The 25,408-nt window shown below is 47.5% G+C and overlaps 8 protein-coding genes across 11 annotated transcripts; 3 read left to right on the forward strand and 5 right to left on the reverse strand.

Annotated features, from left to right (window-relative positions):
* Positions 1 to 30: 30 nt before the first annotated feature.
* LOC111073697 (gustatory receptor for sugar taste 64d-like) lies at positions 31 to 1,670 on the reverse strand. The gene is made up of 5 exons (XM_022366146.2): positions 1,455 to 1,670; positions 1,209 to 1,403; positions 515 to 1,151; positions 204 to 456; positions 31 to 150 (listed from the first exon to the last, which is right to left on the reverse strand). The coding sequence occupies exons 1-5, from the start codon at positions 1,564 to 1,566 to the stop codon at positions 31 to 33; spliced, it is 1,317 nt and encodes a 438-aa protein (XP_022221838.1). The 5' UTR covers positions 1,567 to 1,670.
* LOC111073700 lies at positions 1,588 to 4,911 on the reverse strand. Its single transcript, XM_041593863.1, has 11 exons — positions 4,830 to 4,911; positions 4,381 to 4,770; positions 3,883 to 4,321; positions 3,666 to 3,831; positions 3,520 to 3,609; positions 3,371 to 3,457; positions 3,111 to 3,228; positions 2,854 to 3,048; positions 2,164 to 2,800; positions 1,847 to 2,099; positions 1,588 to 1,789 (listed from the first exon to the last, which is right to left on the reverse strand). The coding sequence occupies exons 1-11, from the start codon at positions 4,867 to 4,869 to the stop codon at positions 1,673 to 1,675; spliced, it is 2,532 nt and encodes an 843-aa protein (XP_041449797.1). The 5' UTR covers positions 4,870 to 4,911; the 3' UTR covers positions 1,588 to 1,672.
* A 148-nt stretch (positions 4,912 to 5,059) lies between these two features.
* Positions 5,060 to 16,453, reverse strand: LOC111073696 (gustatory receptor for sugar taste 64a). 3 transcript variants are annotated; one of them, XM_022366144.2, is made up of 13 exons: positions 16,196 to 16,453; positions 14,634 to 16,098; positions 13,766 to 14,563; positions 13,098 to 13,703; positions 12,986 to 13,034; positions 6,893 to 8,761; positions 6,619 to 6,833; positions 6,376 to 6,567; positions 6,124 to 6,318; positions 5,901 to 6,076; positions 5,560 to 5,837; positions 5,249 to 5,501; positions 5,060 to 5,160 (listed from the first exon to the last, which is right to left on the reverse strand). In XM_022366144.2, the coding sequence occupies exons 7-13, from the start codon at positions 6,812 to 6,814 to the stop codon at positions 5,071 to 5,073; spliced, it is 1,380 nt and encodes a 459-aa protein (XP_022221836.1). In that variant the 5' UTR covers positions 6,815 to 6,833; positions 6,893 to 8,761; positions 12,986 to 13,034; positions 13,098 to 13,703; positions 13,766 to 14,563; positions 14,634 to 16,098; positions 16,196 to 16,453; the 3' UTR covers positions 5,060 to 5,070. The 3 variants fall into 3 exon arrangements, with proteins under 3 accessions (XP_022221836.1, XP_041449817.1, XP_041449818.1); XM_041593883.1 differs by having other exon boundaries at positions 6,619 to 8,761; positions 13,766 to 16,098; XM_041593884.1 differs by lacking the exons at positions 12,986 to 13,034; positions 13,098 to 13,703; positions 13,766 to 14,563; positions 14,634 to 16,098 and having other exon boundaries at positions 6,619 to 8,761.
* On the forward strand, positions 6,894 to 8,765 carry LOC111073701 (gustatory receptor for sugar taste 61a). Its single transcript, XM_022366151.2, has 8 exons — positions 6,894 to 7,190; positions 7,239 to 7,430; positions 7,484 to 7,678; positions 7,730 to 7,896; positions 7,963 to 8,085; positions 8,144 to 8,298; positions 8,361 to 8,613; positions 8,673 to 8,765. Exons 1-8 carry the CDS (start codon positions 6,962 to 6,964, stop codon positions 8,763 to 8,765), a joined length of 1,407 nt encoding a protein of 468 aa, XP_022221843.2. The 5' UTR covers positions 6,894 to 6,961.
* LOC111073691 (centrosomal protein cep290) lies at positions 9,518 to 16,411 on the forward strand. Its single transcript, XM_022366137.2, has 13 exons — positions 9,518 to 9,968; positions 10,033 to 10,206; positions 10,268 to 10,672; positions 10,725 to 11,311; positions 11,367 to 11,608; positions 11,664 to 12,737; positions 12,795 to 12,948; positions 13,010 to 13,723; positions 13,788 to 14,435; positions 14,488 to 14,620; positions 14,683 to 15,686; positions 15,751 to 16,084; positions 16,152 to 16,411. The coding sequence occupies exons 1-13, from the start codon at positions 9,666 to 9,668 to the stop codon at positions 16,341 to 16,343; spliced, it is 5,964 nt and encodes a 1,987-aa protein (XP_022221829.2). The 5' UTR covers positions 9,518 to 9,665; the 3' UTR covers positions 16,344 to 16,411.
* A 399-nt stretch (positions 16,454 to 16,852) lies between the features above and the next one.
* Positions 16,853 to 22,676, forward strand: LOC111073653 (serine/threonine-protein kinase prp4). Of its 2 annotated transcripts, XR_002607734.2 has the most exons (12): positions 16,853 to 17,010; positions 17,110 to 17,508; positions 17,606 to 18,632; positions 18,693 to 18,947; positions 19,022 to 19,254; positions 19,325 to 19,433; positions 19,501 to 20,037; positions 20,102 to 20,330; positions 20,755 to 20,806; positions 21,283 to 21,470; positions 21,533 to 22,224; positions 22,285 to 22,676. XR_002607734.2 is itself a non-coding variant. In XM_022366074.2 (8 exons), exons 1-8 carry the CDS (start codon positions 16,994 to 16,996, stop codon positions 20,303 to 20,305), a joined length of 2,781 nt encoding a protein of 926 aa, XP_022221766.2. In that variant the 5' UTR covers positions 16,853 to 16,993; the 3' UTR covers positions 20,306 to 20,354. The 2 variants fall into 2 exon arrangements, 1 of the variants encoding a protein (XP_022221766.2); XM_022366074.2 differs by lacking the exons at positions 20,755 to 20,806; positions 21,283 to 21,470; positions 21,533 to 22,224; positions 22,285 to 22,676 and having other exon boundaries at positions 20,102 to 20,354.
* Positions 20,895 to 22,509, reverse strand: LOC111073655 (uncharacterized protein C3orf38 homolog). Its single transcript, XM_022366080.2, has 2 exons — positions 22,279 to 22,509; positions 20,895 to 22,222 (listed from the first exon to the last, which is right to left on the reverse strand). The coding sequence occupies exons 1-2, from the start codon at positions 22,460 to 22,462 to the stop codon at positions 21,513 to 21,515; spliced, it is 894 nt and encodes a 297-aa protein (XP_022221772.2). The 5' UTR covers positions 22,463 to 22,509; the 3' UTR covers positions 20,895 to 21,512.
* Positions 22,677 to 23,032: 356 nt separating the features above from the next.
* Positions 23,033 to 25,371, reverse strand: LOC111073654 (BTB/POZ domain-containing protein 10). The gene is given in 5 exon segments (XM_022366076.2): positions 23,033 to 23,404; positions 23,462 to 23,591; positions 23,593 to 23,780; positions 23,887 to 24,084; positions 24,197 to 25,371. Coding segments are annotated over 5 exon segments (1,326 nt in total). The 5' UTR covers positions 24,816 to 25,371; the 3' UTR covers positions 23,033 to 23,213.
* Positions 25,372 to 25,408: the final 37 nt, after the last annotated feature.

Below are 25,408 nucleotides of genomic sequence, written 5' to 3' on the forward strand. Positions count from 1 at the left end.
GAAACGGGAACGGGAACTGCTGGAGGGAAATTACGAGAAGAAAATGCTCATGGAGGAGCCAGCACCGCGACTGCAAATGCTCTTTTGCACCACTGCGCCCTCCATTTGGTTGATCAGAACCAGCTCATAGACCATCATAGTAGCGGACATCTGAAAGAAGTCATCGTAAAAGATCATCAATAGGGTAAAGATTCAGAACAAACCGTAAAGATCAGCCTTCGAGTGAGCACAAAGTAGCCCTTTCCACTGAGTGCAAAGGTTTCGTTGCGAAGGATTTCGCTCAGGCGCTCCAGTTCTATGCTCCAGCAGTTAGTGGGCACCTCATCGAGCGTGTAGAAAATCTGCTTGGCCTCTTCGGGGATGGAAGAGGCGGCCAGCATCATGTTCACGATGCGACTGACAACGTAAAGCAGACAGAACCAAAAGTACACCTCATCCAAGACAGCTCCTTTGACTCTAAAAAAAAAAAGGAAAAATACGTCAGAGAATTTCTTGGGTAGTCCTCTTCACTCACTGAAAACTGTGATAGATTTGAACACAAATAAAGTACATATTGTGGGCGCAGGAGACGAGCACCAAGCCAGACAGTTCCTTGTCATACAGCTTGAGCAGATCGTTCAAATCTAAGAGATCGTAGCGCACCTCTTGCCAGAACTCATCGCTCATACGCTGCCCAATGTGCTGGCGGATGCGCCAGTGCAGCTGCTGGAAACGCATCTGCATGCCCCGACAGATCAGTATCAGAAATATGTCCACAAAATTCCACACAAAAGTCATGGAGAGGGTGCACCACTCCACATACAGCGCGAACCACGTGCTATAGGGCAATGTGGAGAACAGTTCCTGGCGCTCGCGCAGGAAGTAGTTATGCCAGAAGTCAATGTCTAGATGGCATTGCCGTATCTGCTTGCAGTTGCTCCACACAGCGCTACCCACGTAGGTGAGATGCTCGCACAGGGCAGTCACCAGTAGAACGATGGCCCAGAGGCGCAGGCGTTGGCTAAAACACCGGCCAATGGGGCAATCGTAGTAGGACTGCTGAAAGATCTGCTCGCACTCCGATGTCCTACGAATGATGTGGGGCCAGCGTGGTGCAAGCAGCAGAAAGGATCCAAAGCAGAAAATACAAATTACACTAAAACTAAGTGATCCTGCAAGGAAATCAAAAGAATATCAAATGTATGGCACAGATCTGAGTCTGCTCTTACCTATGGTGTAAAGCTTCAGCCCATTGTGGAGCACAAGCTTGGCCGACAGCACGAAATCCAGGAAAACAAAGCAAAGCACGGCCAGGGGTAGCAGATTCAACGGAGCGAGCCATCGAAAGCGAACACGTGCAGCCGGAGAAGTGGGTTTCACTCCGGCGAGGGGCAGCACGCCAAAGAATTGCGCCATAACCAGAACTGTAATAGATCTATGCTGTCAGGTGATTCCTTTCACCGATTTGCACTCACCATATCCAATGGCCTGGTGCAGGGTATTCCCATTTGGACTCTGTGCAGACCACTCCATTCGAGGGCTGGAGCTAGACAAATGGCTCCCACTCAGCATGGGCCCCAGGAACATTTTCTGACACGCATTATATTGTATTGATATTAGATAGGATCTAATGTGTGCTATTACAAAGATATTGCAGATAAGTGCGAAAAATCAAAAGCAAACAGACAGCCAATTAGGCAAAAACGCTCTTGGAGGAGCCCACACCGCCGTCACAGAAGTTCTTCTGGGCCACAGTTCCAGCCATTTGGTTGATCAGAACCAGCTCGTAAACCATCAAGGTGCCAACCATCTGAAAGACAAAGAATTTAAGGGAAAGCCCTACCATTAAAGGCTCCCTGCAACTCACTGCAAATATCAGCCTGCGTGTGAGAAAGAAGTAGCCCTTGCCGCTGAGTGCAAATTTCTCCGAGAGCAAGATCTCATTGAGGCGCCTCAGTTCAACGCTCCAAAATGCCGTGGGTATTTCGTAGACCGTGTCCGATATGGCCTTGGCCTCCTGCGGTATGGAAGAGGCAGCAAACATCATATTCAAGACACGCACAATGACATACAACAGGCAGAACCAGAAGTACAGTTCATCGACATAGTTTCCCTTGGATCTACAGAAATTATGAAGATGAATGAAGGCAACTGTTGCAGGGATTATGCTACTCAAAAACTCACCGAAAACTGTGATATATCTGCACACACACAAAGTACATGTTGTGGGCACAGGAGAGGATGATTAGTCCAGCCAATTCTTTGCCGTAGAGGCTGAGCAGATCATTCAGATCCAATAAATCGCAGCGCACTCTCTGCCAGAATTCGTTTGGCATACGCTGAAAGGCATGCTGGCGGATGCGCCAGTGCATCTGCTGGAAGCGCATCTGCAATCCCCGAAAGTTCAGAATGAGGAAAATGTCCACAAAGCTCCACACAAATGTCATCGAGAGGGTGGTCCACTCGATGAAGGGTATCCACCAGGAGGAAAACTGCAGCACAAGAAAGAGCTGCTGGCGCTCGCGCTGAAAGTAGTTCAGCCAGAAGTTCACATTCAGCTTGCACTCGACAATCTGCAGATGATTGTTGTACAGTGCGCTGCCCACGTAGGTGCAATGCTCGCAGAGGGCGATCACAAAAAGAATCACTCCCCAGAGCCGCAGGCGACGACTGAAGTGACGGCCAAAGCAGCATTCGTAGCCGGGCTGCATGAAGATCTGCTCACATTCCGCTGTACTTTGAATGAGATGCGGCCAGCGACGGGACACCTGTAAGAAGACTCCAAAGCAGAAGATGCAGATGACGCTGAAGCTGAGGGAACCTGCCAAAGAGGAAGTTCAATATATGAGAGACGCAAGATCATGCTTTACCCACCTATAGTATAGATCTTTAGGCCATGATCGAGCACCACTTTGGAGGACAGCACGCAGTCCATAATGGAGAAGGCGAATATCACAATGGCCGCAGTAAACGACAGAGAGAGCCAGCGAAAGTGCACCTTCTCCGCGGGTGAACTTGGCCAGATCCCAGCCACCGGCAGCACACCAAAGAATTGTGCCACCACCAGGACTGCAAAATGTGGGGATTATACTATCTAAAAGGGAAATCTGAGGTGCATCCACTCCACTCACATGGTCCAATGGCATGCTGAAGCGTGTTTGTAGCGCTGCCCGTAGTCGCAACCTGCTTCATGGCTTCGCTGTTGAGTGGAAAATGATTTGCAGCGTTTCCCCAGGAACACAAACAAGGGGGCGTGTGTCATTCGTTTAACATTTAGCCTTGTATTTTGCAGATTACAATCTCAATAGCTGTGCAGGTGCATTGCATGGGACTGAGTGACATTGATGTCTAATTGTGCTCATGAATTTAACTAATTTACAGCTTAGAATTCTCTGCAGTATTGAGTCTTTTGCCTGATGCCGCCCTGGTTGATTACATCCGATATCATCAGCTCGTATGTGATGATGGTGGTGCCCATCTGAAGGAAAAGACAGAGTATGGATGAGGCAGCGTAATGGACAGAAGTATAGTAGGACTCACGGCCAGGACAAGTGAGCGTGTGAGGTAGAAGAAGCCACTACCAGATAAAGCTGTCATGTCATGACCCAAGTGCTCGCTGAAGCGCTGAACCTGCATAAAGAAATAAAGAAAGTCTTAGATAAATCCCAACTAAAATCTAGACCCACCTCAATGGACCATGCCCTACTGGGGACATCCCGCAGAGCCGTAACAATCTTGCGCTCAAAATCATTGATTGACGAGGCCACAAAAATCGTCAGCAGAGTGCGCACCACGGCAAAGACCAGGGAATACCAGAAGGCCAGCATCACCATAAAGTCCACGCCAATGTTTCTGTTAAAGCAAACCATCAGAAGAATTCTTCGAGTGCCCTCCAAAACTTACTTAAAACTGTTAAACAGTTGAAAGCATATAAAGGACATGTTATTGCCAAATGCTAGCAGCACAAGCGGTGCAATGGCGGCATCCAGGAGACGCACCAGACGCTTCAGGGCCAGATAATGCTCTCGCACTTCAGTCCAGAAGATAGCTGGCATGACCTTCCTGTGCACAGCAGCAATGCGGCGATAGAGTTGATGGAATCGTGCGGCCAGACCAATGCCAATGCACATGATGAAGCAGTCGGTGAAGGAGCGCGGATAGGCAATGGTCTCGTTTATCCACTCCAAAAAGGGAAGCATCCAAAAGTGATAGGGCAGAATCATGTACAGATGTGGACGCTCCCACTTGTAGATGCTCTCAAAGTAGGTGACATTGATCTTGCACTGAATTCGTTCCATATTGCTGAGATGAAAGGAGTTTATGAGCAGCAGACAATGCTCCGCTGAGGGGAGAAACTATACGCATTAGCTAGAGATTGGTTGTGCCAGTCACAGAACTCACCCAAAGCCGATGACATGACCACTGCAAAAACAATGTAGATGCGTCTCTTCATCCTGTACTCCCCATAGAAGCGATAGGGAACGCGTAGGAAGAGCTGCTCCACGCTGTGCCACGATCGCATGATGCTGGGCCACTGAATGGCCAGTCTCCAGAAGAAAAAGTGCTCCAACAAACAGACAACATACAGCGACAGAGTGCTAGAGTTGTGAAAATTGAGGGCCACCTGGCCCACATAATTCAAAACGGATCCAAATTCGCCGAAATTCAATGCTATGATGAGTGCCGAGTAGAAAATGCGTGGGGAGAGCCATCGATAGCGTATATCCTCCACATCCAAGGCACGTACATTGCTGACAGGCAGCAGCCCATAGATTTGTGAAATAAACAGAACTACGATACAGAAAAATCACCATGAAAATCAATCCAAAAGTACACTATCTGCAATGCACCTTTCGAGACAGCCCGATGAAATGTTTCGCCCTGCGGCATGGCCAAACTATCACTGGACAATCGAGTGGCATTTTGGCGGAGTGCAGCACCACCTTCTAAATAGACAGGGGGGGCGTGGTTGTTGTTTACGATTCGCAATTTACCAACTAAGTATCTAAAACTAATTGCAGCACCGCCTGTCCGTGGCAGCTGGCATGACAAATGACGAGAAATATTTTTGTAGGGGCATGTTGAAGGCCATCAGGCGCACAAGGGCAGCAGTCCCTTGCGTCGATTGGGTTCATCGAATTGCAGCAGAACCAGCTCGTAGGTGACAATGGTTCCAGCCATCTAAAACGACACAGGGAGAGACAGGGGGGATGAGTGTCAAAATAAACTAGAATTTCGCCAGGAAGCGGGAAGAGCTACGGCTACCCACTCCAAAGAGAAGCCTGCGCGTGAGGAAGTAAAACTTCTTGCCCGACAGAGCCACCGTTTGTGTGGTCATCTGGAATATAAGGCGCTCCACCTCGACACACCAGCTCTTGCTGGAGACGCGTCGCAGTACACCCAGACCACGCTTCGACTCCTCATTGATATCTGCTGCCGTGAGGAATACAAAGGCCGTGCGTCCAATCAGATATAGCAGCGAGTACCAAAAGTAAATGTAGTTGATGGGCCAGCGTAGTTTGCTATGTGTAGAGGAATTAAACATCATACTGAAGAGTAGATATCAGGGAGTAAACTCACTTGAACACGTTCAAAAGCTGATAGCAAACAAAATACAAATTATTCACACAGGAAAGGAGTATAAGGCTGGACATGGAACTGTCCACATACTCCAGCAATTCGCACATCTTTACATAGTGCTCACGGATCTCGATGAATGTGGATTCGACCACCTCTTCATGCTCCAGCTTGCGTATGCGTGCCGTGATCTGCTCGAAGCGATAGCAGAGTCCTTTGCTGACCATCATAATGAACAGATCCATGTAGTTCCACACAAAAGTGCATACTGCACTGATTAGCTAAGGGAATACTTATTAGTAATAAGATATACATATCTAAATAATACTCTTTAGATGGCATACCAGTAATAAAGCAGCTATGATGTGGCTATATGACAGCCATGCAAACGCATAATCATAGTTCGAATTTATATAGTCTTTGAAGCTTGTCACAGCGGTAATGTTGGCCGCTGCAGAGCACAAATGTACGCGTCGGATGTAGCTCAGAATCGAAGAGATCTGATACATGGCATGTTCACCTAATAAAGGAATTTATCAAGGGAATACTCAAAACAGAGTCTCTTACCAATCGACAGACCAATGATTATCATGCCAGCCAGCTGCACGCGCTTGTAAAGATTCCTTTTGGGCATTTCGTAGGGCGCCCTGGTAAAGACCAGTTCCGTGCGTGTCCAATAGCGGATGAGAGGGGGCCAGCGTCGAGCCAAACGAATAAAGACAACGCAAGCAGATAACACACAGCCAAAGAAAACAAGACCCACTGCAAGATGGAAGTAGATTAGTTATCCTTTCCCATTTGATAAACCTAAATTCTTACCAAAATTCTTGGCATTAATGCCTATCTGCAGTAAGTGCTTAAGCATGGCCAGCAGCAGCGTCAAAGTGGCGGCCATAAACGTGAGCGTAACGATCATGGGCAGCGATTTGTAGACAAAGCGAACTCGTCGCGGATTGGGCTCCCGTATGCCAGTCAAGGGCATCACACCAAAGCATTGAGCCAGGAGCATGACTAGGCGGAAAAATGAAAAAGGAATGACAGGGATGACAGGTGTATACTCACATGGATACACAGCTCGATGAAAGAGGTCCAGTTGGACATACTCTGGCAGCTTTTCGCTGGAAATCACATTGAATTGAAAGTTCGTTTCATCCGCCAGCTTCGGCACAGTGCTCGTCGGCTGTTGCAGAGCCCTCAGTAGTGACTCATGCCTCCTTTTGACTCCTGTTTTGCGCGCATTCAAGGCAGGTCCTTCCATGTCGACGACAGTTTTTGCACTGAACTTTCAGAATAACACGAAGTGTTAAATTTAAACACATACAAAAGATACCCTTACATTGTCAGCCGCTGAATTGCCGCTTTGGTGGTACCTAATTACAGGCTTTAGGCTTTAACCGTGGGTCGCATGTCCGGATCAGGGAGCCGTATTTGTAAACAACAAATTATGAGACACAGCTCTTGGATTAGCCGCTGTTCAGACTTAAGCAAGATGTCAACGGCTCCGGATAGCATCATGAAGCGCCTGAAGGTGCGACGGCAAAAGCAGCGCACTATCCTAGCCATGAGATGGCGCTGTGCCAAGGGTGGCAAGGAATTCAAGGAGCTGGATACCTTCCATCGAGCCATCAGGCCATGTAAGCAATGCACTGCCAGTGATCTTTATTTCATCATCCTGTTTACAGATCTCTGTGCTGCACAATTGTTTGGCATCATGCCCCTTTCGAATGTTCTCAGTCGGGATCCGCAGGATGTAAAGTTTCGCCTCCGTAGCATTGGAATGTGCTTTACCGGCCTGTTCCTGGTTCTAGGAGGCATCAAAACACTAATGGAGGCAAATATTCTCTTTCGAACGGGTCTGAATGCCAAGAATATGAGTGAGTCCGGCGAATCCTCATCAAAAGTCCTCTCATTGTATGTTTGGTTGCAGTGAATTTGGTTTTCTTGATTGTGGGAATCGTCAACTGGTTAAATTTTATTGTCTTCGCTCGGTCCTGGTCGAGGCTCATTCTGCCCTGGAGTTCCTTGGACATTCTGATGCAGTTTCCTCCCTATGCACCGTGCAAGCACAGCCTTCAATCCAAGCTACGCCTCATTGGCTGTGTCGTGGGTTCTATGGCAGTGGGTGAGTTCTGTTTCCGTTCCTCATTCTTCATTCATTGTCCCTTTTTTCTAGTGGATCACTTGCTGTACTATGCCTCTGGTTACTATAGCTATCACATGCACATCTTTCACTGTCACACGAATCACTCGCGTCCGTCGTTTGGTTCCTATTTGAAGCAGGACTTCCCAGACATCTTTGAGCTGTTGCCCAACAACATATTCTCCATTTGCTATGCCTTTGTAAGGGAGCTTATTTTGATGTTATAATGTTTCCCACAGCTAATTGTAGTCTGTTTTTAATGACAGTGGCTAAACGCAGCCTTTACTTTTCTGTGGAATTTTATGGACATCTTTATAGTGCTCACGAGCATTGGTCTGGCGCAGCGGTTTCAGCAGTTTGCCGATCGGGTTTTCGCGTTGAGTGATCGTGTAAGACAATCAAGTATACCTTTTCGTACACCTGCTCTTATATAGCTTACCATTGCAGCAAGTTCCGGATACCCTGTGGTACGATATACGCCGAGATCACATACGTCTCTGTGAGCTGGCGAGCCTCTTGGAAGCCAGCATGTCCAATATTGTGTTTGTGTCCTGTGCAAACAATGTCTATGTCATTTGCAATCAGGCGCTGGCCATTTTCACGTGAGTTCTACTACCAACATTTAAATTTTAGGCCATTCCTGATCTCCTTACTGATGCTGCAGCAAACTTCATCATCCCATTAATTATGTGTACTTCTGGTACTCGCTGCTCTTCCTGCTGGCACGCACTAGCCTTGTCTTCATGTCCGCCTCCAAGATACACGATGTCTCGCTACTGCCCCTTCGAACGCTATATCTGGTGCCCAGCACTCACTGGACAGAGGAGGTGCAGCGGTTTGTCAGTCAATTAACTGCAGAGTTCGTTGGACTCTCTGGCTATCGTTTGTTTTACCTCACACGCAAGAGCCTCTTTGGGGTAAGTTTGAAGATTTTTGTTTAATAATTTCATTCATTAGTGGCTATAACTTCTTTCAGATGATGGCTACACTCGTAACCTACGAGCTAATGCTGCTCCAAATGAATGCCAAGAGCCTCAAGGCCTCCGGTCTCCCCGATTTGTGTGCCTGAAAAATTGAATTTCAATTATTTTATGATTATTAATTTGTGCAACAGGAAGGGCGTTATAGGGACTGGGGCTGGGGGATTCAGTCAGTTTAAATAAAGAGCCAAAATTGGTAATTGGAAACTTGAAATATCATTTCAATTTTCGGCCCATGCAGCTAACAACTGCAGTCGTTCACGGCGAGTACATATAAAGAGATTGCCACAAATGGGAGGGTAACCAAAGTCGTTTTCCATTAGTTTCAATTATTCTTGCAAATGTACGTAAATGGCTGACGAAAATTGGGAGGCCTGACAAGCAACGCCTTCAACGAGCTGTCTAAAAGAGGTGCTAGGAGGAGGAGCAGCAGTAGCTGCCAGCAGGAACAGCATTACTTTGAAATGGCTTTTCAATTTCAGAGCAGCCTTCTCCCCTTTTTGTACTTTGACACTTTACCAATTAACACTTTCCTGGTTACCGATTGCCATTTTGTTTATGGAGGAGCACCAAGCCAACTCCTTACCCGCATCAATTATGGAAGGAGTACGTGGAGGAGCCACCTAGCCAGCGAGCATTCGCCTCTTTTGGGCAATTATCCTGTCAGGAAACGTGGACGCAACGCAACGTAACGCCACCGAACGCAGGTAGCAAAACAAAATGCCAGCAAAAACAAACGGTGGGTCACTAACAGGCACCAGAAGCAGCAACCCCGTTTCCGGAGCACACAGAACATGTGAGTCAACCCCCTTTGGAGCGGCGCGGCGTTTGTTTTGACATACCTGTCACCTAGCAACCGAAAAAAAAAGACAAACAAGCAGCAGCGCTTTTCAGCAGAGAGCATTAGCAGCCTAAAATATCAGGGGGAAAATTTTGCACTTCAGAACGAGAATAGCGGCCAAAGCGCGAGGCCATGAGCCAGCACCAGCATGGACATACCGGAGTCTGTATCTGTGCGCAAGTTCCGCGACTTTACGGCGCGCCAGAAGCAGGAGCTGTACGAGACGCTGCTAGAGCTGGCCGAGACGCTCGAGGAGCTGCCCAGAAAGTCCTTACGCAAGACACTAGAATTGACGCTGGCCGTTCTGGAGTACAAGGGCGAGCAGGCGGCCCAGCGGCTGGAACAAGGCGGTGCCGCTGGCGGCCGCCTCCAGGGCGAGAACGAAAAGCTCAAGCGGATGCTGCAAAGGCTGGAGGATGAACGCGATGGCCTGAAAAACAAGACAAAGGAGGTGAGAATTCAAGGACAATCCACGGATTTTTTTGAATGAAAATTTGAACCATTTTTAATCGCAGTTGGGGGAGGAAATCCGGCATCTGGAGCTGCGTCTCAGGGAGGCCGCCCAGCAAGCGGAGGCCAGCGACAAGGACTCCTCCGATCCGCTTTCCGAGTTGGACAAACAGAATGCACTGCTGCAGAACATCGACACCAAGAACAAGCACATCAAGCGGCTGCTAAAAGAGATTGAGGTTAGTGGGGTGAAGGGTGGAAACACCAGACAGTGGATGCTCGAACTCTATTTATTTTCAGACGCTCCAGAACCAGAACATTAGCCAATCCAAAACGATAGTCGTCCAGGAGCGAGAGCTCCAGAACATCAAGGCCAATCTGCTGCAGCTGAGTGAGGACATCACAGAAGTGGAGCAGGAGCGCAAATCCCTCAGGGAAAAGGAGCAAAAGCAGTGCCTGGAGATCACACGACTCGACGGCAATGTCACCTTCCTCGAATTGGATCGCGAGAAGCATAATGTGGAGATGCGTCAGTTCCTGGACAAGTACGAGATCAAGTGCATCAGCTGGAAGAAACTTCTGCAGGACAAAGACAAGGAGGTGGAGCGGCTGACGAAACTGTTGGCCACGGGCAAGAACACGCTCCTTGCCAGCCCAAAGATCAGCCACAGCAAGCCGGATGAGGAGCAAATGCAGCTGCGAAATGTAAGCACATCGCTTCCCCTTCTGATTTAAGATTATATCCTTTGCCCTACAGATCCTTGAGACCCGCGAGAAGCACATTGAAAAGCTGGAAGCAAGGCTCAAGTCCATGGCCGAAGAAATGATTAGCACCACGAAGGTGATGAAGCAGCTTAGCGCAGAACAAGAGCGCTCCCAGAATCCCGAACTGCCGCGTGCCTGCTGCCAGATGATCGAGGAACGCCTTGCGGTGACGCAAGCCCGTGGCCAACAGCTCTCCGAGATGCTAGACGCCTCCGAACAGGACAATCTGGTGAAGTCAAAGCAGGCAATGCATGCCTTGAGTGCCCTCGAATCGTACAAGCGTGGAGAGGATGGCCTTGTGCCGGCCCTGCGTCGCTGCTCGGCCCTCGAACAGAAACTGGCGGAGCGCGAAAAGCAGCTGCGAACCTATGTCCAGGAGCTCAATTCCCTCAACGAAGTGGTGCAGGAGAACGAGCTGTTGCGTCGTCGACTGAACATACCCGAGGACGTGGTCATGCTGGCCAAGAATACGCGCTCCAAGCAGCGCAACAAGGACAAGCAGATCGAGAGACTGACGCTGAAGCTGCGCACCTCAGAGGAGCTGCGTCTGCAGCTGAAGCTGGAAAAGAGCGAGCTCAGGTGGGTGCGAAGATTCCTTCTTTGATCCTTCCTTCTCACTTGGGAATCCTTCTAGGCGAAAGCTATCGGAGCTACAAAGCGGAGAGCAACCTGCGCTGGATGATTCCCTGCCACAGCCAGCCAGTGAGGTGGGGGAAGTTCCCTCGCGTACGCCCCTGGAGAAATCGCCACGACGCGGACAGGGAGACGGTGCAGCCAGCACGGAGATGCAGAGCAGATACGATGAAGTTCTGGCCGAGAACGAAACGCTGCGCATGGGCATGTACGAGATCCTGGAGAAGCTGCGCGAGTACGATGGTAAGAGCTCGGATCACTCTCTAAATTTTCCCTTTTCAATGCGTTTCTTTGGCAGCCACTTCCGAGCATATAACCATCGATTCGGAACTGCTGCGACGCCTCATTGAAGCTCTGCCCAGTGGCACATCCACGCCCCAACGTTTGCAGGGTCAGCTGTTGGAGCTAAAGGCACGCGAGGAGGCACTGCGTGAGTTGCTGCTGATGCACAATGGCAGCGACTCGGAAACGGGAGAGCTATCCACAGTCCAAAGTTTATGCGATGTCCCAGAGATGCCCGAGGAGGAGCACCAGGAGGAGGCTCTTCCAGTTATCAACACTGCCACACGTCCCAGCACGCCCACAGAGGCAACCATTGGACTCCAACGTCCCATCATCACGGACATGGAAGAGGTTGCTGCCAAGTCAGAGCAGCTGCTGGAACTCTCCCTGCTGCGCAAGCATTACGAAGAGCTGCGCCTTCACATGTCCGCCGACGGCAACCAGCTGCTGAACCACAATCAGCAGCTGCATGAGCAATTGCTCAGCCTGGAGCTACAGCTGGAGAAGAATAGCAGTTCCTATGGTTACATGCGACAGGAATACGATCAACTACTCACTGAAACACGACGGCAGGAGCTGCGTTTCATCGAACATAAGTCCGAACTGCTGCGGCAACTGGATAAAACACAGGCCGAATTAGCCGCCTGCCGGGATCAATTGGATGATGTGCATCGCCGCCACTTGTACACAGCCGAGGAGTACCAGCAGCTGGAGCAACGGAATGCCATTCTGTGCATGCAGCTGGGCCAGGCGACGGAGCAGCTGCTGGGCGAATTAAAGCTGCCAGACATCTGCGCGGAGTATGGCATAATTGGGGACAACTATCAACTGGACCACGTGACAGCCAAGGAGTACGAAGAGCAGCGGCAGGAACTGGCCACCTGGCGTTGCAAGCAAGCGGAACTGCAGCGGGAGACAAAGCAACTGGAAGGTCTCCTATCCGTGGCCAATGGGCAGATACATTCGCAGCAAAAACTTCTGAATGATATCACCGACAATCATATCAGTCTGCGCCATTTGGTGGCCGATTTCCAGAGCAGCTCCAACGAAAAGCTAATGCTGGCCAAAGTCCAAAGAGATTTAGATAGCGGTAAGTGGGGGCATGCACATTATCCTCCAATATTTTTTTCATCTGTATTTTGTGCAGTCAAAGCAGAGGTCTCCCGCTTGGAGGCAGAGCGAGAGCAAATCCAGCTAAGGGCAGACAGGCTGCAATCGCAACTGGCAGCCACTGAGCGTTCGTTGGCGCAGGCACAACAAGACTGCCAACAAGAGCGCAGCAATAGTGACATCAAACAAAAGTAGAAACCATCATAATCATAATTTAGAATGAAATACCAGTCTAATCCTTTATTCCTGCAGATTCCTACAGCATTCGTTGTTTGCACTGAAAGAGAAATATGCTAAATTTACACCATTGATCTTCCTCACCAACTTTGTGTTTGCCTACCATAAGTTCCAGCGGCGTTTGGAGGAGCACCAGCAGCAGCAGAAGGTAGACCACACAGCAGTTATCCAAGAGGTCCTAGAGGCAGTGCAATCGAAGGTTAAGCCCCACGAGGACAGCGCCCAGCAGCTGATTAAGCTTATCAAGTCTGAAACCCAAGCGAGACTCCTTGAACAGCGTTGCGAGAGCCAGCAAACTAAGCTGGAGGAGCTTCAGCGTGAGCTGTCTGAGCTGAGAGAGCGCCAGGCCACTGATTCGGAGCACTGGCAGACCATACAGGCACTGTTTGGGGGGCAGGACACGGGAGAGACGACTTCCTGCGCCACAGTGGATGCTGCAACGAATACGGAGACAAAGGATCCAGCAGCAAATACGGAAGCAGCTATGGCACCCGTGCCAGCCCTGCGAAGGACAGCCCAGCTGATAGACAGGCAATCCTCACCCATTGGCTCGCCATTCAGATGCCAACCGCACTCTGACACGTCCACCCAAACACAGGAGGAGTCTGTGAAGCTGCTGGAGACAGCAGTCCAGACGAATGGCATACTCAGGCAGCAAAATCAATCGGTTCAAACAGCAGGGGAGAGTAGTAGGGGCTCTCGTGAGGATCTGTTGCAAATGCAAGCGTCGTAAGTAATGGATACTCTTACATTTCTTTCCGATTTACTTACATTTCTCCATCCACGCACACAGACTCCTGGAGGCAAACGAACGCTGCGAGCTGCTGCGCAAGCAATTGGAGGCATATAGGGCGGAGAGCCGCGAGTCCGAAAGTCCCCACAGCGGTGTGGTGGAGAAGACCATTCTTTCGTTCCACACTCTGCTCCTGGAAAAGGATCAGTCCATTCAGAAATACCAGGATCTGCTACAGACGGAGCGGGAACAGAACCAGCAGCTGATCAGCAGACAGACAGCCGACAACGAATCCCTCAGGGCCACAGTAAACCATCTGAACTTCAACATTAAGGCAAAGGATGTGGAGCTGCAGGAGCTGCGAAAAAAGCTGGAGCAGAGGCCCAACCAGCCAGTGGCAGCAGCTGCCGTGCATAGTGCAGAGCCCTCGATCCATGACATTACGGACGAGAAAATCGAAGAAATGTTCGAGCACAGCAGCTCCCCAGAGAGGCCAGTGGCGGAGGAAGCCACCGACGAAGAAGACGAGGTGGAGGTTGCGGAAGTAGCAGACGACGAGCCAGAAGGAGAGCAGGAGAAACAGGACACCGAGGAGCTCAAGGAACTACCGACTCTACACAAGCAGATCAAGGAGCTAAAGGACAAGCTGGAGTACATCCAAAAGAGTCTGAAAACAAAAGAAGAGGAAGTGGAAATATTAAAGGAGAAGTGAGTGATAGCCAAAGAGTCAGTTAGGTATCTAAACCTATCCTTTTTCCAGATTAAAACTCTTCCAGGATCGCGAAAAGTCCATGGAGACGCAAGCAAGTCCCGAAATCGATCAGTTACGCGGCTTCCTGGAGGAGAAGGATAAGCACATAAAAGATCTAATGGATACACTGAAAAACTTCCATGTAAGTAGCATACCAGCATTGAGTCCCGCAGAGATAAATGAGAACTTTTCTCTATATTTCAGGACGATCAGCAAAGGTACATCAATGACACTTCGAACTACTCGGAGGAGCAGATTGGCAAGCTGGCTGCCGATCTCAATCGGACAGAGGCCACCAACAAGATCTACCACACGCAAATGGAGGCACTGCGCCGACAGCTTACGAATCTCACGCAGCGCGAGAAGCAGGCCCGAGAACTCACCCAGTCGCTGCGCCAGCAGCTGCTCAAGCGGCCAGTGGTCTCCATTAAGACGGAGCTCAATGCGCGAGTGAAGAACGAGAACCAGCAAAAGCGCATCCAGCAGCTGGAAACGGAGCTGGAAGATACTCGCGACCAACTGCAGCGCCAGCAAAGGGTGCTGGAAGCGAAGCGTACTCGAACCGCCAACGAGGTGGGCCTCTGGGAAAAGCAAAAGCGCTGGCAGCAACAGGCCGACAAGTACAAGGCGAAGCTGGACGAAACGGAGATGGCGCTGGACAAGACGCGAGCCCTGTTGCAGGCGGCGCGCACCACGATTGCCAGGCTGGAGAAGGACAAGCATCTGCTTGAGACCAAAGTGGCGCGCGGAGGAGCAACCACTGCTCCGAATAATCCTCTCAAGTGCTGTCGAACTCCTTCCTGTCCCAATCTGCAGCACGTGGGCGTGAACAAGTTCTCGTGTTCTCCGTCGGAGAGCCCCGAGACATACACGGGTCCCAGCAGCGAGTGCAGTTCGCCAGCTCATCATACGCAGCCACGGGGTAACCACGACTTCTACGACAGGAGCCAGAGCCAGTTGGACCTTATCGAGGCCCTGAAGAACCGCATTGAGCTTCAGCAGCGCAAGATTATTGCCATGGAACTGGAGGGGCGAGGCAGTAACGCCCTCACCACCGAATTGGAGAAACTTCAGGAGCGGTTCCAGGGAGTAGAGGCTCAGAACATACGGATGGAGGCAAAGAATCTCCAACTGCAGCTGGAATCGGATCTTCTGCGGCAGAACGACAGCAGCGATAGATTGCAGAAGCGCATCAAACACTTGGAGGAGTAAGTACAGCCTAAAAGAAGTCCAAGGGAAGGTATCACTAGTCCCTAATGAATCCTTTTTCAGTTACATTATCGCCCTCAAGGAGGAAATGGCACGGAACGAGTCGCGTCGGGAGCTCTGCAAGTGCAGTGGCCTTAAGTTGAATACCCAACAGGGCCAGTCGGCAGAGCACACGATTCTCTCGTTGCGCAATCTCGTGGAAAAGCTGCGATCTGAGAACAAATTCCTTAAGGACGGAAGACGTTCGACCGATTCACGTAGCTCAACAGAGTCTTCGGCCGCACCAGATTTGGCACAGTTGCAGCAGCAGCATGCGGCGTCCCTGAAGAAGATTGCAAGCCTTGAGCAAGAGCTTCAGAGGCGGACCAAGTGTAGCCAATGCGGCGGACGCAGTAAGGTTAGTCGGGAATACTAAATCGTGCAAATTGGCATTAGTAATTAGTGTTTTACGAATTTTTTTTAAGGACGCCACCAACGGGGAACTAAAATTCATCAAAGAACAACTTACGAAGAAGACGCAACTGCTGCAAAAGGCCAAAATTTTGCTTACGCGAGCAGCCGCCAAAGAAAAGGTGCTGCGGGAACAGCTCGCACAGTGGAAGCGCAAATGCTCCGAGCTGGCGAATGTGCCCGTCATCGATGAGATTAGCGAATAATTAACGTCGTATAAGTTGAATGTTGTATATACAGCGAAAAATAAAATCCAAAATCCTTTCCAATCTTCTAGAAAATGTATGTATCTATGGGATAAAATTATTTGCTTAGGGTTGAGAGGGCCAACTAGCTAGTAATATTAAACGGAATATAAAAATCGAGGAATATCATGTCACAAAATATCATGGTATGGCAGCCCGCAGCAACTACGAATTGCACGAGTCTGGCAACGCCACAAAACGACGTCACATTCGTTTTATGTTGTTTTTGTTTGAACCTTAATATGTAAATAATCCAATAAAAAGTACTTCTGAAAACTTACCAGTCTTGTAGAAAATGTATGTATCTATCGGATAAAATTATTTGTTTATGGCTGAGATTCCCAGCTAGCTAGTAATATTAAACGGAATATCAAATTCGAGGAATATCAACGTTGAATGTTTTGAAAAAAACAATCGATACTATCGTAATAGTATCGGGCTCAAATAATAATTTAAAAACCATTGAAACCTTTTAGGTTATGTTTACAAATTTATTTTATAGAAGCCAAATTTGGAGCAAAAAAAAAAAAGAGAAAAGTTAATTTAACCAAATATATGCAAGACTTAATCCCACACTTTCGCCAGTATTTAAGTGTTTGTGATAAAACAAAATGAGTGACGAAAAAAGGTAAGTAAAAATTGTAAATTAGGCCATGCAAATTTTTTTTGTTTTTGGTTATGTCTCTGCGTGTGTGTACGTTAATTTCTTGCGTTTCCTTCGAAACAGTCTTGAATCCAGCAATAATAGTGAATCAGAGGAGCACCGAGCTAAGCTCAAGAAACAAAAGAAGCATAAGAAACACAAAAAGTCCACATCCAGTAAGAGTGATAGAGATAAACATGTTCACAAAAGGCAAAAAAAGTCCAAGAAGCGTCACCACCGCCATAGCGACTCTCCCCATGACTCCGACGGAACAACAGAACATCCAAGCGCCAAACAACAGAAGAGCTATGACAAGTTCTCCGAAATCATGCAGAAGACAAGCCGTAATGGCGTCGAGTTCTGTATCTCTAGCTCCAAATTGCAAACAGACCCGTGTAGTCTCGTGGAGGAAATTACAAAGACCATACAGAACAAGGTTCTCCCAGTTTTGGAGGTGGGCAGTTCAAGCAGCGAGAGTGATGTGTAAGTTTACTGAATTTCACAAAAAAAATTTCGTATTGCTTGTATTGCGCCGGTTCTTACTACAATTCTGATATATGTATGTATTTACACATTTCAGCCCCATGGACGTTGCTAGTCCGATTATTGCTTCCATTATAGAAGATGAGTTAAATTTAGAGGATCTGATGAAGCAGAAAGCATTGCTACAGGCTCGCCTGGGTGCGTACATGTCGGACCCCGACGCTGATGAAAGAAGTGAACCCAACTCACGACCACAGTCGGTGCAGTCCAAGCAAATAGCCATCAAGGGCCAATCGCAGCCTTTATTCCAACCGCAGCCGATGGTCCTCAGCAAGTCTGCAGCGCCGCTGGCTACTGCAACTAGTAAAAATGTTAATAATAAACAGTCTAGCATCCATAACTCAAATGAATCCGATGTTATATTATTGGATGATTCTAGTGGAGGCCAACGTACGCCGTCGCCTACGCCAGAGAAGCGAAGACGACACGCACCACCATCCCCAGCAGCGCCTAGAAGTCGAGTACGCGACGATCCGGTTCATGGACGACGTGATCTCCGCTCTAGAGACCGGGACCAGGTGCGTAGCCGCACTCCCCCTCGCCGGCGTTTGGAGGAACAGACTCGGCCCCGCAGTCTAAGCTCCCAACGACGGAATCATCAGCATAACAATCGTAACATGGAAGACTTGCGCCAGGAGATAAATCGCGATAAACAGCGGGAAAGGCACGAGCATAGCCGAGATCGAGAGCGCCGTGGAGCAGGAACAGACAGACCACAAGCCACAGTCGAACCACGTGCTGGTCGTCCACGGGAGAGAGAAGGTCGCTTTAGTCGGCAGCGGTCCCACAGTCGCAGTAAGTTTGAGTCGGACAGGCGCCGTGAGCGTGAGCGCTTCCTAGACCGGGATCGTTGTGGCTTTGGTGGTAATAATCGTCTTGGAGCACGTGGCGGTACCGACAACGACCGAGACCGCTACAAAGGTTCATTGAGCGAAGGGCAGAAGATGCACGACAAGGAGTCTAGTGACGATGACGTCAATCTGGATATAGACATTAACGAGGATGAAGATGATGAGGAACGTATCATTGAGCAGCGTCGGAAGAAGCGCGAGGAGCTTCTCAAGGTAAGTCATCCTCTTAGTCATTGCTATATAGTGTATGCTTAAGTTGAACCTTTGCAACAGAAACTGGGAACAGGGCAGGATTCGCCCACTCCTCAAAATTCAAACTCTTATGAGTCTCGTAGCACCTCAGCAGGCTCGTCGCAACGCGATCGCCTACAAAGAACTCCCACGCCCACCCTGATGATCAATGACTTGGAGCACCCCAAGGTGCAGCAGCAGTTGGACAATTCCAACAGCCAAAAGAATAGTTCGGGAAAAGAGAAACGCAATGAGTGGGACATGTTTGCGGATCAGGATGTTGATTCCAATTTCGATGTGAGTCACAGGCTTGTAAATTACTATCCCCAATTCCCTCATTGGCCTAACTAATCCTATGTTACATCTCCTAGTCGCCCAGCACAATTATTCACAACAAGCATCAGCATGAGAATCCTGCCCTTACCGACAACTGGGATGACGCCGAAGGATATTATCGTGTACGGATTGGAGAAGTTCTAGACAATCGCTACTTGGTTAGTGGCTATACGGGTCAAGGAGTGTTCAGCAATGTAGTGCGTGGGCGGGATCAGGCTCGGGGACAGGCGAATGTAGCAATCAAGATCATTCGCAACAACGAAATTATGTAAGCATAATACTAATGTTATATCTTGCTCTGTTTTAGCCAATTTTCAAATGTTCTACCCTTTGAATAGGCACAAAACTGGCTTGCGAGAGCTGGAAATCCTCAAGAAACTGAACGACGCCGATCCCGAAGATCGTTTCCACTGCCTGCGATTGAATCGCCATTTTTTCCACAAACAGGTAATATACACATATACACCTCTTATAAAATGGTTTTTTCTTACTCTTATTATTTTACTTCGTTTAGCATCTCTGCATGGTGTTCGAGCCACTGGCCATGAATTTGCGTGAGGTGTTAAAGAAGTACGGCAAAAATGTCGGTTTGCACATCAAAGCAGTGCGCAGCTACACTCAGCAACTGTTTTTAGCCCTCAAGCTGCTGAAAAAGACAGGTATTCTGCATGCGGACATTAAGCCGGATAATATTTTAGTCAACGAGAATAATTTAATACTGAAGTTGTGCGACTTTGGATCTGCTTCGGCAATAAGTGACAATGAAATTACTCCGTACTTGGTGTCACGGTTCTATCGATCGCCCGAGATTATTTTGGGAATACCATATGACTATGGAATTGACACTTGGTCTGCTGGTTGCACTATCTATGAATTATACACGGGCAAGATTTTGTTCAGCGGAAAGAGTAATAATCAGATGCTAAAGTTTTTCATGGACGTGAAGGGCAAGATACCGAACCGTATTGTAAGAAAGGGTCAATTCAGAGAGCAGCACTTCGATCAGAACTGCAATTTCCTCTATCACGAGATAGACAAGCTTACGGAAAGGGTAAGTGGAGGACACTTCGCAACTTTTGCAACAGCACATGATTACTAACGTCTTTCATCTGCAGGAGAAGGTTGTTGTGATGCCAGTCGTAAAGCCATCGCGAAGCCTGCAGCAGGAACTAATTGCTGATCAAAATTTGCCCGATGATCAGCATCGCAAGGTCACCCAGCTCAAGGACCTGCTAGAGAACATGTTTGCCCTTGATCCAGCGAAGCGGATCTCCCTCAATCAATCACTAATGCATCCATTTATACAGGAGAAAATGTAGAGATGAACAACGACATCGAATAAACGTAATTCTTTTTACTAGCCCGTAAGAAAACCGATACGCCCAACTCGCGTTAGTTACTAGTTTTCATTTGCTATCAGACAAACAGTTCGCCTAGATATCACCCGTGCCATACATTTACATTTACCCAAACGATGTAAATATATATGACCTTTGGCTTGTACAGCTTTTAGCTGGATGGCTGTAAGGCGTGTGGTTTTGGTGAACGAATTAAACAAAATATGCTTTCGATTAAAAATTGTTCCGGAAATTGTTATGCGTGTGTTTAAAGCGTATAATTAATTATTCTAATACTTTGTATGAAAATGCATGTAACCGATTTCCTTCACAATATATATATATATATATTTATATATACATACATATATAGCGTTCCCGATCTGTCCATCTGTCTTAAGAATACATATTAATGTGTACTACAATTTCAGTGTGCCGCTGATCATGGAAGAGCGCTCCTTGGCCGTGTGGCTGACACAACTGGTAATATTTATATATACGACCCTGCAGAGGATACCCTTTAAGTTTATGGAGATAGTCAGTCGACAGCATTTAAGAGTTAGTAATAAAATACATGTTTAGTTTTTTTTTATTACATATGATGATTTAGTCTTTTTGTTTGGCTTAGTTTGCATACTTCTTCGTACACTATAAACTACAACTACAGCTTAAGTTTATTTTGTAGAAAGAAACTTTATTTTGACATAGATTAAATATTAAAACGTTCTCCCTAGTCTCTTGTGTACTAAAAACACCGACATAGTTGTTAGCTAAAACGTACCCGTACCACAGGTACTGTACTTATTCAAAACTATCACTGCTGGGTATGGGGGAGCTTCGAAGAAACAATCCACACTAAAAACCTATGACTGCGACTACTCTATTGTAAACAAAATTCTCTCTGGATTAACACTCAAAATTTAATCATTTCTAACGCCTACATTCTCTTTAAATTCCAGGTGGGTTGACTTCACAAGTCTATACGGAGACCTCTTCGATCTTCGGCTTTTACTGACCATTCGAAAAGTTAAATCGTAAGTTCATACAAGAACACATTCCACATTTTTAAGCTAAGGGTAAGTAAAGATGTCCAACAAATAGTAATGCGTGACATGCTATGGTGGACGGGCACCTGAGCTATCGAAAGGTTAGTTCATTTCGCATTTAATTGTTTTATAATAGTCCACCGCTAATCCAGGTCTTCGTTAGGCATCGGCAGGGCCAGTACTGTCTGCAGAGTCTCGCAATCTCTTAGACTGTGGAGGATGCGGGGCTGAAGCTCGCTTTTTAGCAAGCATTTGAATCGCTTGGGCTTCCAATTGTTTTCCGAATAGGGATCACGCAACAGTGCAAAGACGCATTCAAAAACGCCAACACAGGACTCGGTTGTGTGAAGAGTACCACAGGAGAGCACCAAGACTTGACCATAGGAATCCATGCGCCCTTGTATTCCACCGTGGGTTAAGTTTGGATTAAATAGGAAGCCAAATTTCTTTTTTGTGCCTATAAGTACTGAAAGTACCTCTGGAGCCGTCTCACACTCCTGCACATTGATACCATCACTTGCACTGATAGTCAAGTGCAAGGCCGCATCGTTCCACAAATCTATGAGGCTAAGTCGGTCAGAATTAATGCGTTCAAAAAACCACTGGCCGAATTTGCGAGCCATTGTGTGAATGGGATACTCCTCTACTTCTACGTTGTTCGGTTTGCTAATGGGCTCTACAGGTTGCTCCCAATATTTGATCACTTTCGTTACCAAATCCGCCTTGGTAAAGTTTGTGGCTATGCCCGGTAAGCGTCTCTTCACATACATAAACAGAAGTTCACGCGTGACGAGACGTTTGGACAATAAAACGTGTATGTCCTCCACATGCGATATGAGGTAGTCAAGAGCTTCTGTAAGTAATATAAATATATATTATATATTAAAAACAAAGCTCAGAGCTTCTTACCCTCAGGATCTTCGATTTTACACACATTTTTGGTCGTACTCTTGGCCAACTGCATCAATATAGCTGTGTTTTTCTCATTCACCAAGAAGTCTCGGAGACCGTTCTTGTAGACTTCCAAAATGGGCATGGTTATTAAAAACTTGTATACCGATATGTGCTTAATTGCTCTGCGTATGATATACATTTATCCATAATTTGTCTGAAAAAATCAAACCAAATCAGCTGTTTGCTATGAAGATATGGTCACACTTAACCCGCAGTGTTGTCAAATGGTGGAAAAAGAAAAAGTGCAGCTTCTTTCTGATTCTTCAATTATATTGAAGTGGAAGGTTATTGCTTGAACACCTCCTTCTGTTTAATAAAGAAATTTTACACAAATTAACTTGAACGAACTTTATTTTTGTTACACGATTCATGTGCTTAGGGGCAAGAAAGCAGAGACAACGGGGCTAGTCAGTCCTAACAGATCTTTCGATAATGCTTATTAAATAACTCGAATTTCAGGGCGCTTCAATGAATGTTTATAAAGCTGTCGAGAATTGGGACTCCATGGAGGCTCCCCTTTCTAAATCAGGTCCCCGAGAACCTATAAACCCACAATAGGTTCAACTGAACGCAATCTTCGATACCAAAAATGGAAAATGGCAATTGATCGATCCTTAAACTGGGAGTCCTTCCATTCTGCTACGCTACCGGTTGAACGCCAGTCCTTTGACTCGACTCGATTTAACCACTGATACTAATGAAGAATATAAAATTTTTTCAATCGTTTTATATTATTACTTGAATCTGGCTTAAAGTAAGTAGTTATTTTTTCGGCTTTTGAATTTAATTGCATATTAAAATGTTGATGAAAAACGTAGAAAGGGGTTTCTGTGCGTCGCTGCTTTCTGGCAGTGTTTTATACTTCGGCTACCAGCATTCGGTCCGTCCCCTCACACGTTCTCCACGATGCCAGCAGCACCAGCAACCGCTGCGGCCGCTTGTTCCAATTCGTTGATCACAACCCCACCGACTGCCTCGTCGACGGCGACCACTGCAGCGACACCGGCTGCAGGCACGGCTGCAAGCTCTGCATTATTAGGGTTCGGATTGACCAAAGCAATTGGCGGAATAGGATTGCCACCTGCAAAGGAAGTGGAGCTATAGAAAGCGGACACTTTCCTCTGTGAGTGTTACGAACTTGCATCCAATTCTAAGGGAGGATCGGCGTTTGCTTCGGCGAGATTCGTAACGGATTTCGATTTGACGCACTGAAAATCGACATGACGACTCTTGGCTTCCTCCTTCTCCCAGGACATGTGGATAAAAGGGGCGTTGGACATAGCTATAAATGACCTCGGCTCGCCCGCCTGGACGTCTCCGAATTTTCTCCTTATGTGTAGGATAACCTTCTATGCCGCACCGGATCTTCTTCAGGCCGCGATCCTTCATGACCTGCTTAGCCACATCCCGGTTCTCGATGTACTTAAAGAATCGATGCATGGCTGTGCTGTGAACGGCTGAAGTAGGAAAGTTTGTGTATTAGTGATACGCATTTCGAAACTTTAATGTCAGTTAAAAGCGAAAAGTGGATTTGGGACCAGCCCCCAACTAAGCGAGACATACTTTGGCAATACTCTTCGCCCATTTGAGGTGGAAATTCCTCATCCCAGTCCACCATGTCATCTTCAAGGAGCACAACCACATGGCACTCGCGATCGCCGCGCTGTGCTGAGGCCACCATCAACGGCAGAATAAGATCCTCGAGAAACAGCTCAAACTGCTGGCGCGCTCCTTCATTGCTGAGCTCGTGAAGAAGACCTCCTTTTTGTCGAACATAACAGAAGGCATGTTAGAGAGAAATGGAGCAAAGAGCAGAGATGGCCACAACTGAGGTTTCACCCGTGGAGGAGCATTTCGCCTATGACATACTCACTCAGGTTCTGGCAGCGTACGGTAGTGGCGTCGAAGGGTATCAGCAGATAATCACAGGCTTCCTTCAGCTCGGGAACAGATACAGTTGGGGGACAGCGGATCACGCCACTTTTGTAGTATTCCAATATTGCTCGAAACACTAAATGCGAGATGCCGTCTGCAACGTCGTATTCGCCCCGCTCATTGGGATGGACAAACTGGAAGCCTGAACCGAACATGGTGCCCAGCATGGTAGTGGGATGGGCATTTAGCAGAGATTGCTCCACCGTAAAGCGGATTCCATCCACTAGCATGGAAATCCGTTCTGGCGGCAGGCGCCCACCGACTCCACCCGACGCAGCCGCTTGGCTTGTTGAGGCTCCCCCTGGAGACTTGCTATCTTGCTTTGGTACGGCTCCTCCGCTGGACATTTTGTGTTGAGATTTATTCAGGGGGCGCTGCAGGCGGGAGCGATTCTTCGAGATGCGTCTTCTCCGCTCCTCGTCCGAGTTCTCTCCAACGCTGCTGCTGTCACTGCTGTATGTGTCTTGTTGCTGAAGCTGGTGTTGGTGCTGTTGTTGCTGTGGCTGCTTGTTGTTGCTGTTGCTACTACTACTATTGGAATTGGGAGTTGTTGACATTTTTGTCGTGTTTCTTTTGCGGCTCTGTCGCAAAAGTTGGCTCCGATTAACCGCACCGCTTCGATACACTTTAAATGGAGACAAAGAAGGGAAGGGCTTTCGTTCTATGGAGCAAATGCAAAAAATTTGAATGTCATTACGGGTACAGTGGAGCCCCGTAAACAAAAACAGCTCCAGAATTGTCTAGTCTTGCTTATCAGCATTAATTCAATAGTCCTGTCCTCTAAATTACCTCCAGATCCGAAGTTAGATATGTGCGATTATTGCCCTTTTACACATATGCTATACGTATGCATACATATATAACAATATATATGTACATAATATACACTTATGGACTTAAGTATTGGTACGGCAATAGCTTTGCTGTTTACTGTTGCTTTTAAAGCTTTTCCATCGCGATTTAAAGGGAAAAATAGTTTGATACGATCAATCAATCAATTTTCTTTAAGATTGGCCAATTAAAAGAATGAATGTCATGATTTTTATAAAGTTATTTAAGAAAAATGTCGAATTGAATTTAGCTAACTGGCCACCAGTGTGACCGCGGATTTATCAATAGCCTGACCCTCCAAAATATACCTTCTCTTTTT

Source organism: Drosophila obscura, unplaced genomic scaffold (genome assembly GCF_018151105.1).
Source record: "Drosophila obscura isolate BZ-5 IFL unplaced genomic scaffold, ASM1815110v1 contig_200, whole genome shotgun sequence".
NCBI classification, from domain to species: Eukaryota; Metazoa; Arthropoda; class Insecta; order Diptera; family Drosophilidae; genus Drosophila; species Drosophila obscura.